Source organism: Vitis riparia, chromosome 3 (genome assembly GCF_004353265.1).
Source record: "Vitis riparia cultivar Riparia Gloire de Montpellier isolate 1030 chromosome 3, EGFV_Vit.rip_1.0, whole genome shotgun sequence".
Classification (NCBI taxonomy): domain Eukaryota; kingdom Viridiplantae; phylum Streptophyta; class Magnoliopsida; order Vitales; family Vitaceae; genus Vitis; species Vitis riparia.
The window spans coordinates 6,391,608-6,404,254 of NC_048433.1; the positions used below are offsets into that span (position 1 = coordinate 6,391,608).

The 12,647-nt window shown below is 33.1% G+C and overlaps 1 protein-coding gene across 1 annotated transcript; it reads right to left on the reverse strand.

Moving 5' to 3' along the window:
- Positions 1-11,513: 11,513 nt before the first annotated feature.
- On the reverse strand, positions 11,514-12,123 carry LOC117911467 (peamaclein-like). The gene is made up of 2 exons (XM_034825859.1): positions 11,968-12,123; positions 11,514-11,859 (listed from the first exon to the last, which is right to left on the reverse strand). The coding sequence occupies exons 1-2, from the start codon at positions 12,047-12,049 to the stop codon at positions 11,675-11,677; spliced, it is 267 nt and encodes an 88-aa protein (XP_034681750.1). The 5' UTR covers positions 12,050-12,123; the 3' UTR covers positions 11,514-11,674.
- Positions 12,124-12,647: the final 524 nt, after the last annotated feature.

Below are 12,647 nucleotides of genomic sequence, written 5' to 3' on the forward strand. Positions count from 1 at the left end.
ACTACCTGCTAATTAGAGGATGACTTATCTTAGCCATCAGGATGGTTTTCTCATGGTGAGTACACTAGTGTATGCGATGCACATTGAATAAGACCTATGGTGAATCATAACATATGACTATTGATTGTCATGATTCACTAAGCTACCATACTACATGGACTCTCAACCTTGAGAAGATATTGAGTCTGTGCCAAAGTCAATAGGAGACTTTGGTCTATGGGTGAGATCCTAAGGTGGTCACAAATCCCTATGGATTGGGTGACTGTTGATGGAAGCTGGTGACAACAAGTATTCTCAATAGAGACATCATGATATCTTATGGGATTGAGATAGTATATCCCCTTAGGTGATCCAAAGGACATGTGATATAGAAGACTATGATTATAACATTTCCTTTAGTGGAAATTTGACATATGCTCCTTAAAGTTAAAGTATGTCAATTGATCACATAATAAGTAAGATTGTAACTTAAGGATTTGAAAAGTAATTTTGATAGGTGATAGCACTATCTTATTAGATTACAGATATTAGTTTATAGGGAGTTTACATGTAGTAAATAATAGGTCATAAACCTAAGTTTCGTCTCGTTGTTATTTATATAAGGTACTAAGTGCAATTGATTCTCTATAGTGGGATATTAACTCAAGTTCAGAATTAGATTCTGAGTGAACCGGTACTCTTATGGGTCTGATGGTCCCTACTCTGAGCTCATATATCATGATTGCATAGTTTATGAGGGTTGAATTAACTTTATGTTCATTTTTGTGTATAAGGGCTTTTTGATAATTACACAAGGTTGCATAAAGGATAGCAAACAAGGTCTTTAGATTGAGCTAATTGATTAATTAGATAGCTCTATGTGATTAATTAATTAATTGAGACCCAATTTGGACTAGATTAAGTGACACAAGCCCATGTGGGTTTAAGTCACTTAAGCTTAATAGATGAACCCTAAAAATACCCTCTTAGGGATTAAGGTTTCCTAATCACTTTTTAGAGAGTTGTCTTTCACTTTTAGAGAGAGAGAGTGAGTCAAAACATCCTCCATTCCATTACCTACTCTTTGGAGTGCTAAGATCGTAATTAGAGTGATCGAGCAGAAGATTTTGGGTATACGAGACCTCCAGAGTTTTCAAACATCTTCTTTCTCGCACAAATGTGATCTAGGAACATCCAGATTTAAGTCAATTTTTCTATAACCTTTAAATCTAGATCCATAAATGTTAAAATTTCTATTTTTGCTTTCATTGCATAGGATCTAAAGGCTTAGGGTAGATTTCATGCACCTAACCTAAGCTTGGGATATGGAACAAAGTAATCCGAATTTCCCTAATAATAGAGCATTCAACTCATTGGCCAATTCTATAAGAGTAGGTGCAATTGAATTTTGAAGAGAAAAAAAAAAATGAGGTATAAAGCGTTCAGTATGTGGTAGCACTGAAGAATTAAGAGTGATGTTAGATGGAATATGCAGGAAGCAAGTAGGAGAATGATAAAGAAGGTGAAAGAACTAGTGGAGTAGCAAAGGGAGTTGATAAGGGTCAAGTTGGACTAAATTGAGGTAAAGAGAAGGCACTAAACTAAGCAAATGGGGAAGATTGCTAATCAAATTTAACATACTTGGAGATATAAAGTTCATTATCATGAGACATGCACGTGTAACCTTTGTCATGATTATTGTATCCTAAGGAAAGTGCAAAAAGATGATTTGTATTCAACTTATTAGCATTACAAGGCTTGAGATAGGGAAACAGACACAACCAAATACTTTTAATTTTAAGTAATTTGGCTTTATATGAAATAGAATTTCCATAAGAAAAGTGCAGTTGAGTGTTGAAGTTGGCAAGCGATTGATGAGGTATATGGTAGGCAAAAGCATAGTCTCATTATTTCATAGGTAAAAATGCTTGAGCTAAGACTGTAAGACCCTGCTCAATAATATGTCTATGTTTATTTTCAACCACACCATTTTGTTCAAGAATATGAGGGCTTGAAAGGTAATGAATGATGCTAAAGGTTTGTAAGAGTCTTGTTAAGGAACAATATTCTCATTCCCAATTAGTCCTTAAAGTTTTTAAGTGGTAGTTGAGATGCAATTTAGCTTGTATTCTCATCCTCGATTTTGTATAATGTTGTATTTTGAAGTTTTGGGATGCTTGTAACACCTTAAATTTAGTTATAAGAAAAAGCAAGAATATGCATCAATAAAATATCTAAAACAAGTTGTGGAAATTGATGTTGAAGGACTCTAAAGATTAGAGTGTACAAGTTAAAGAGGTTTTGTGTATTGATTTTCAAAAATATGGAAAGAGAGCTTTTGACTTTTACTCAAATGACAAGTAGCACAAAACAAAAAAATTTCATTAGATGAGAAAACTTCATTATAATGAGGGTGAATAAGTTTTACAACTTTGGCAGTTGGATGATCCAATCTTTGACGCCACAAAGCAAAATTGTTTTGATGTCGTGAGTTACAACTTGATTAAATGGAATTTAAACTAGAAACAACAGAAGTAGCAGTGGAGTATATCGACTTGGTGATAGCAATGATGGAATTGAAAGAGACCGAGGTTATGACTGGTGAACTATGTTTTGAGCAAGACAAGTTGAACTAGTACAACCCATTCCAAAGCATCCCTAGAGTAAAATTTGATCCATTTCCAAATACTTGGAAAAACAATCAAAAGGCCTCTATTACCCCTATGCTACTTTAATATAAAGCACCAATGTTGAGATTATTGACAACATGGTTTGTGGCTTTAGATTCAAGCAACCATGCTCCATCAAGCATGTTGTTGGTTATATGAGATGTAGAAACCATAACTCTCATTTGGTTTTTACCCTCTATAGGATTTGAGCCATCACCAGTAGTGTTGTGTGATGAATTGTTAATCTAGTGAAAAAAAAAGGGTCAAAACAATGACAACATTTTATTACTATGTGACCATAATTTTCGTAAATTTGGCAATGAGGTTTAAACCCACCACTAAATTGTCCACCACTATTTCTACCTTTTCCTTTTCACTTATTGCCTTGATTGCTTTGAAAAACAATTTCCTAAGTTGAGATAGAATTTCTTTTCTTTTCCTTGACATACCAAGTTAGCAGTCCTAATAGATCCAAAAGTAGCAGTTTTATATGGTTTAATTCTTTTCTCATGAGCTAATAAAAAACAAAGACTCATAGAGAATGTATGAATCCAGATTTGAAGTAATCTAAACAACTATAGATTCATATACTTTATCAAGCCCTATAATATAATAGCCAACATTTGATTATGTTTGGAGATGATATCTCCAATAGAGGCTAGTGAATATATAAGAATTTTCTTCTAATTAAGATATTCTCTTAGTGTTGAACCTTTCTTTTGAAGTTTTTTAAAATCATATTTGTATTTCATAATCCGAGCTCCACTTTGAACGATAAAATTATATGTTAAAACATCCTAAATCTCATAAGAGGTTATACAACTCATAAGTTGTGGTCAAATGCTCATGTAAATGGAGCCAAGCAACCAAGGAACTATCAATTTGTCTTGACAATCCCACAAATCAAAATCTAGGTTGCATTTGAGTTAAGAGTTGTTACCTAGAGTGGTTGAGAACATTCAGGCAGATACATTGTAGATATTCCAAATGTGAATCCCTCCAAACCTAATCCTTTGAGGGCAACAAATATATGTTCCTTCCATAGGAGATAGTTAATGTCATTAAGTTTTAATGCGATAATTTGGGTAGTTGCATTAACTATTAGAAATAAAATCTATTACATTATCCATTTTACCAAATTACATCCTACTCATTAAGCTAAAGTATGTAATTCACCTTTGCAATCAAAAATTTTTTTTGTATATCTTTCCATTTTTTTCTTTTAATCCATTTAAGAATAAATATGTTTTAAAAAATCAAAATCAAACTATTAGATATGATATAAAAATTAAAATTTTGTACCCTTTATAGTATTTCTAAAATTAAAATTAAATTTAAAAAACCATCGATCATACTAAATATTAAAAACTATTAACATTTTAAACAAGAAAGATAAATAAGTTACATGAGTTTAGAGTAATATATAAAAATAATTTTTTAACTTAATTTTAATTTTAATTTTTTTAACTTAATTTTAATTTTTTTTAATTTTTTCTTTCTTAAAATTTTTTTTTCCAATATTTTCCCTCAAAATTTGTCTGGAAACAAACATACTAAAGCTTGAGTTTTGGGCAAAAATGGGCTTCTCTCCAAACTTAATATTAAAACTAGGCTTCATCCAAAACAATTGTTCAAAGTAGCCCTCATCTATCCACATAAGCATAGAGACCATTTTTTATGTTATTTTAGTTTACTTTCCCATTTGCTTCTCATCCCGTGATTGCTCTGTCCAATTTTCCCTTCAAACACTAGCCCCATCAGTGGGCCACTGTGAGAGATATTGTTGAAGCTGTAAAGCATCAAGGTTGAGGTTGGTCTCAATCTTCCTTTTGGTTTGTTTTATGTAAAGTTTTTAGCACTTTCTTATCTTCTTCCCCATCTCGTAATCTCGGTTTTCAAAAATATAGAGGGATCTTCCATTGAATCGAAATAGGGCACTTAGGTTTCTCCAAAACCTTTCCTAGAGATGTAACTAAATTTGTGCATGTCCAAATCAATCTCAAAATAATTTTCTCCCTGTAAGAGTGTTTAGAAAAATTTTGTAAAACACATATACATATTTATATATGCACTAGTGTTGTTTAATCCCATGTGAAATTCAAATGCAATAATTTATTTTTTAGAAAATGGTACAAATTATATTAATGATGTATGAAAAGTTGGACTGAAATTTACCAAGTAAAACTCATGTTGAGTAGGCAATAGAACTTGATTGCTTGAAGTCCATCTCTTGGTAGCTTCATTTGCCAAAAAAGCATCACGTTCAGTAGGATCAAGTGTCCATAACAATACCACCCTCTTATCACAAAAAATTTGAAATTGTAAGTATCAATCACCAAAATTAAACAAAATAATTACTAGTTCCATCCTTTGTTCAAGCATCTAATTTTTTATTTAAATTAAATAAATAAAAATCAATTTTATTACTAGTTCTTTTTCCCCAGGCATTTAATTAATTTAATTTGTTCTACTAAGTTTGCATTTTTGTTAGAGGACCAGATAATAGACATAGTAGTAAGCTTAACAGTTTCTCAGCATCCAAACAAGAGTATTACCATTAGATAGTTTTCTAAAAATATTTTATAAATTTTTGTATTATATATAAGTATGTAGTAATTTTATGAAGAATAAGTTGAGCAGATTGTATTTCATATTTGAATTATTGAACATAATTTTGTTCTTAAAAACAATTTTTAAGAACTATAGAGTAGATTTAGTTGACTTGTCTTTTTAAATGTGATATATGTTATTGGAACTCGAGGAACTTCCTTAGTAGCCTTTCATTATTTTTTTTCCATGTGATTGTACAAATTGTCAATGGAGAAACCGTTAGGTAAAAGTTAGTATTTAGGGAATGATAGAATAATTCTTATATGTTAAAAAAATTATGTTAATCCAACCTATGGTAATTACCCTAAAGAGGGGTGAATAGGATGATGATTTTTTTTTTGTAAATTTAAAATATGTGAATGCAAGAGACAATTATATGCAAGTATATAATAAAACAATATAAAGACAATTGCATATAAAGTAAAAGAGTGGAGAAGAAAGAATGCAAACACAAGATTTTATAGTGGTTCGGTGCAACCGACCTACATCTACTCTCCTCTAACTTCAATCCCAAGCTTGAGGTTCCACTAGTTCAAGGCTTCCAAACCAAGCCTTCAAGTAATACAATTGGATTATGGTTCCAATCCACTCTCTTAGCCTTTTAGCTCCAAGCACCCTTTACAAACCTCAAGAGATTTCTCACTCTTGAATAACCCCTCAAGTGATACCCCACACTTGAGAATCCCTAAGTGGTACCTCACACTTAGATTCTTCTTCTCAAAGATTTACAAATAAATGATCTTACAAAATCCTAGTACAAAAACTTCAAGCTCAAATGATACAAGAAAACTAGGATTTAATGGTGCACTAATGATATGCAAGTTTTAGAACAATGGTGCACTCAAAAACACTCTTCCAAGGCTCAAAATATTCAAGAAAGGTTTGTGAAGGTTAAGCTCATTAACAATGAAGATTTGGAGTCTTTTTATAAAGGAAAAAAACCAAACTAATCGTTGGGGGTTTGACCGGTCGAGCTGGGGGTCGACCGGTTGACTAGTCGTTAGCACTTAATGTTTGGCAGGTGACCGTTGGACCTTGACCGAACCTCGATCAGTTGAGGTGTGGGTCGACCGGTTCCTTATCCAATTAAACAACCATTCTAGAAGAGAGAGAGAAGGTTTTTTGCACCCCTCGACTAGTTAAGCTGGCGGTCAACCTGTTTACTGTTCATACCCTTGACCGATTGAACTGGGGGTCGACCTACTCCTAGACCAGTTGAGCTGGCGGTCGACCGGTTCCTCATCCGGTTCAATCGGTTGAGCCGTTTTTGGCTCAACAACCAACTTTTTCAACTTAAAACCTTTTAAACAAGTTTGAAAAACATTTGACACAAGGTTTTAGTTGAAAACATGAAATTATCCAATTTTAAAATATTTAAAACAAAATAACTCTTGAATGATTTTGGTGCATAAGTAAATAATGTAATGCATGAAAATCCTAGTGCACCAACAACCTTACAAAGAGATCTTTATGAAGCTTGGGTCATGAAAAATACTTCTCTTTGAGGTGGTCTTCTTCTTCATGATTTCTCCTTGACTTGATTTGTCTTTGTAATTGCCACTTTGGAAATCGTCTTACCTAATCACACTTGAAATATAATCATTAGTTCTAAACCTTGTTTTGCTATCATCAAAACCGAGATTAACTAAACCTTGGTTTCACATTATCCATTTTGAATATGCTACCACCCAAGACAAGGGTCCTGATGCCCATATTGATGTTTAGTATTATGACCAATGCTATATTTATTGTCATTATTTAGGTCATCTAAGACATAATCATGATTTTTTTTATTTAAAAATCAATAAAATAAATTGAACCCAAACCCTATACTATTTTCTTTTATTTTTTAATATAAAATGACATGTGAATTTGTATCATGAGTTCTTCAACTCTATGAGTTCTTCATTTTCAAATATTTATTGATATTATGATATTAATTCATAATATCATCCTACTCTTTACTTATACACTTATTTACTTATATATTGCTTTCATTTGAGTTGAACTTGGTATTTAGACATGAAGCTTTATTCCATTTCAATATTTATTTGGTTTGTTTTTGTTTTTTATGAATCATTGACCGTAAAGTATTATTTTTTACTTGAATAAATATTATTTTTTATGTAATAACCATTTGTTATTATCTATATGAAAGCCATTATGACTTATTCCACAGTAGAAGTGTTATATTATTGGAATGGAACAATTTTGAGGACAGAAACAAATTTGATATATATTGGAAATAATGTAGAGATTGAGCCTATAGAGGTGCCCATTCATATGACCTTTGTGGAGTTTTTGAACATGTATATGATATCATTGGTGTTGACAAACACAATCAGTTAGTCTTGAAATGTCGACATCCAACTGAAATAAACAAATTTCAACCATTAATGGTCGAAAATGATCGAACAATTGCACGTATGCTAGCGGTGCCATCCAAGTATGGAATGTCTTCAGTTCAATTATTCATAGAGCAAACTTCCAATCACTATCATTTGAGTAATGAAATGGGTCATTTGACACGGTTATTGGCAGGTGATACTGATGTTGATGAGGAAAATGAGATATATGAGGAAGATGATAGAAATGATGCAATCAATACAGATGAGATTCATTTACCTAATGATGATGAAAATTGTGGTTAAAAAGAAAATATTGATTTAGTGATAGTCCAACAAGTTGTGGAATGTGAAAGCACAAGATATGTGAACCTTGGAATTGGTGATAGGTCCAATGATCCTAAGGTTGAGTTTGAGGTTGAAAACATATCACTAGTTGCCTTCCCATATGACACCCAAATTAATATCTCTAATGACAACCTAGAGGCAATATTTGCACCCGTTTCATACTATATGCCACCTATACCACAATTTTTAAATATGGACAAGGAAATTAATTGTGCTGTAAGTAATTAGACTCCGTGGAAAATCCAACTTTATGCAGTCAGGATTTTTTGTCTTTCATCGAGTGGGGCATGTTAAAATTGATTGGATTTTGATTACTACACTGGTAGAAAGGTGGCGCCCAAAGACGCACACATTCCACATGCCAATTGGTGAGATGACCATCACATTATAGGACGTAGCCATCTTATTTAGATTACGTGTACATGGTCATCCTATCATTGGTACTACAAATATCGATTAGCATGCACTTTGTGAGGAGTTATTAAGTATTCGACTGATAGAGACTGATATTCAAGAAGCATCCTTTAAAGTTCGTTTTATTACTACCCATTTCTCCCACTTACCACTTGAGGTTTTAGATGAGGTCACGTTACATCATCATGCTAGAGCATATGTTTTATTGTTAGTTAGTGGTTCATTGTTTTTAGATAAGAAGGAAATCTATCTCCAATTAGCAATTCTACCCATGTTAAGAGATTTTGATGAGACTGCACAATATAGTTGGGTGAGTGCAACACTAGCACATCTTTATAGAGAGTTATGTCGAGATAGCTTAGATAGTGTAGAAACTATTGCAGGACCATTACAGTTGTTGCGATATAACTACAAGTCTTATTAATTATGTAATTTTGTCATAATTATGTGCATTTAAACATAATTTTGTTCCATTTTTAGTTATGGTTATGGAAGCGATTACATGTGGGTCGTCCTAATAGATCACTTCCTCATGCACCAATGCCTATAGATGAGAGACTCCAGCCAGATGCACTAGGAAGTAAGTGGAGAGTTCCTTTATCTCCTATAAACACTCCTCATCATGTGTTGGTCACATACAGAAATGAGTTTGATAGACTACGATCTGATTAGGTTTGAACTAAATACTGGTATTCTTTAACAAAATTATTAATATTAATATTATAATTTAAACTTAATTAAATATTTACTAAGATTTGACTATGTTAGGTATTATGGCAGCCTTACACAGATGATACACTAGCATTGCTTCTAGACATTTGTTTAGTTTATCAGGATATTTGGTGGACGATGTCACCACTTATATTTTTTGATATTGTTGAGTGGCATTGTCCTGAGCGTGTGTTGCGACAGTTTGGACTCATACAGGGTATTTCTCTGACATCCTATATAGATTCTAACCTTCACTCCATAGATCAACATGATTGAGCTTAGTTTGATTGGAGGTTGTATCATGAGCGTTATGTGGCATTAGGAAGGCTAGAGGGGACCACATTGTCACTGTAGAGCCTATAGAGCCTTATATGGACTACCATGCTCCGTACATGACATGGTACCGTCATTTTACACATCGCATAATTACACCTATGGATGATTTTGGACCTATGCAGTACCAGACTACTGTCTTATCTACCCACTTATTGGTTTGTATCACTTTAATATTATGTACATATTTTGTATAGTATTTATTCTAACAAATAATTACATATCATTTTATGTGACAGATTGAGACTATGACATAGATCATATCTCGAGGAGGTCATGCATTGAGGGACTTTGATAGTGATGTTTGTCGCACTGGTATTGTTGATATTATTTGTATGGCCACTGATGTTATGTGCATTATTCGAGAGGATTATTGTATCCCACATGTAGAGCATGGAAGAGGTAGGTCACCAACTCAGTCGACAGTGCTCGACTGCCACTTGTTCGAGGTCGATCAACATATCGAGAGGAAGGTAGATATATTAGTCGTCAACTCATCACCTCATCAGTGTTAGCATCATTACAGCCCCCTACCTTTTTATCCCCACGATTAATATAGTCAGTCATCTCTTCAAACCTACCATCAGTGCAGCCTCCTACCTTTTCAAACCTACCATCAATGCAGTCATCTACCTTTTCAGACCCACCATCAATACATCCCTCTATTTCTTTAAACCTACCTTCAGTTCTGTCACTTTCCTCTTTAGACCCACCATCAGATCAATGTAGTCCCCTACTTATTCAGACTCATTATCAGTACAACCACCTATCTCTTTAAATCCACTTTCAGTGCCTACTACACCATATGTCAATCCTCTTTCATTGCACCTAGATGCTTCCTTAGCTACTCCACTAGGATCTAAGTTTAGGACATCAGTTCTACCATCACCAGAGTCATCTATATTTGTCCATATGCCTATGCAGACTAACACATCTACTTAGCTAGATTTACCTCCAGCCATTCCGAGGGATAGGCGGGGCCTACATCGACCTAGATTACTACAACTACCACCACCTCTATTTTCAGCTCCAACTCCATCACAAACAAATGTTCTTCATGTATTACATGCAGTACCTGCTATGATTAGAGAGAAACAAAAAAAAAAAAAAAGTACCAGTTACACATAGAGTTCTTTCCTTGTGGAGGCATGGGAGATTATATATGTTTTTTTTTTCCACTATATAAATGTTTACTGAGTATTTTTTGTGACTTTGATGAAACTACTAAAAATTATATTTTGTAACTAATTAATTTCATTAACTAATTTTATCATAAAATCTATATATAACAACTGTGGCTTAAAAGTATACTATTATTTCGATAAAGATAAATTTGTCATAATACAAATAAATTAATATCTTAAAAAACAACAAATTAAATATCTTAAATTAATAAATTATACAATTTTTATATATTACTTATATGTTATATAAATTTATTATTTTAAGATTATTAATTTATTAATAAATAAAATATTCATTTATAATATCTTCTATTTATCAATTTATATTTGTTGAAGTAATACTAGATTCTTAAGTTTAAATATAAATAATTTATTATTAAAGTATGTATTTTTAATTAAATTTTAAATTAAAAAAAATAATTGAAACCTTAATTGATAATTGAGACTTTAATTCAAAAATGAAGCTTCGGTTGCCAATTAAGACTTCAATTAAAAAATGAAGCCTCAATTGACAACTCAACTTCAGTTCAAAAATAAAGTCTCAATTGTCAATTGAGTCTTTAGTTCAGAAACCGAATCTTCAATTGGCAACTGCGGCTTCAGTTTAAAAAATAAAGTCTCAGTTACCAATTGAGGTTTCAATTCAAAAATGGAACCTCAGTTAGTTCAAAAATTAGAACTCAATTGACAACCACGACTTTACTTAAAAAATAAAACCTCAAGGTTTTAACTAAAATTATGATATTTTTTTTTTTGGACATGACTTCTCCGTTGAGCTAAAAATGTCAATTTTAACATAAGTTTCATAGTGGTTAGATCTTACATTTTTGGCCAATTTTAACATAAGTTTCATAAAGTTGTTAGATATTATAATTTTTTTTTTTTTTATATGGGGTCATTTTGACTCAAAACTCCTAAAATGAAAAATAAAAATATAGAATATATTTTTCATTAATTAGCATATTTCCATGATCACACCCAACAAGACCAGAAGTCTAGAACAACACATCTCTCTCTTATTCACCAGCACCAAACTAACTTCTCTACCACTCTTCTAACATATATAAAGACGATGATGGAGTCAAGGGCACTTGGGTTTGCCCTTGGAGTTCTTCTTGTCTCTGTAGCAAGGGCACTCATGCTTGTTCCCATACGTCCCAGAAGGCACACACTTGCATTCCTGGCAGCAGATCCCACAATATTTCATGCATCTGTCCAGCACTGCTGCTTTTGAGCACCTCTTTGAACACTTAAGGCCGCAGAAACCTAACTCACACCCACCACCCACAAGCCCACAACATGATCATTTACTTATTTTATATCATAAAAAGGAGTGACCCAGAGAACAAAAACCCAGAAGGAAGAGCAACTCACCTGCACCATCCGTGGTGGGTTGTGAGAAACAGGAGTGAAGGAGAAGGGAGAGAAGGAGCAGAGTTGGAAACAAGTGCTTCATGGTAATTATGTTGCTTGAGAGAAGCAGGGAGCTGTGTATGAGAGTAGTGTGAGAAGAGAAGAGGATAACTGAGTATTTTATAGTGAGTAGAGCAGGGCTTGTGATTACAGGTGGGGGGCAGTGAGAGTAATAATACACGATAAATGCAGTCATTACAGGGTCAGTAGGTGGTTTTAATGGGAGGACAGAGAAAGAAGGCGGTGGCTCAGGCCTTTTTTTTTTTTTTTTTTTTTCTTCCTTTCTTAATTTGCATGTACACGCGGTTTCTGCAGGTGGGGATAGGGGTGTCTAGGAGCTTCCAACTGTAGTGTAATAATGGAAACTGGGTTACATTGTTACTGGCTTTTGACTCTATGCTTGCTCTGGAGGAATGCTGTTTTGCTTACCCCAGCTTCCTTGTTTTCTAGCTCTCTCAAATACAATGTATAGATCTACATATCTTATGCACTTAAACTTGAGGAAAAAATAATTAAAAATGATAAGCAGCGAGAGAAAAAGAAGTTGAAAGCTGAGTGCTTAATCCTTTTTTTTCCTTCTTTCCATTATTTTTTCTTCCTTTAGATCATATTTTTCATGATCCAAGCAAAAATTTATCTGT

Coding starts and splice junctions, on each gene's coding strand:
- LOC117911467 (XM_034825859.1), bottom strand. CDS start 12,049: ATGAAGCACTTGTTTCCAACTCTGCTCCTTCTCTCCCTTCTCCTTCAC. Junction 11,860..11,967: donor ACCCACCACGGATGGTGCAG/GTGAGTTGCTCT, acceptor GGTGTGAGTTAG/GTTTCTGCGGCCTTAAGTGT.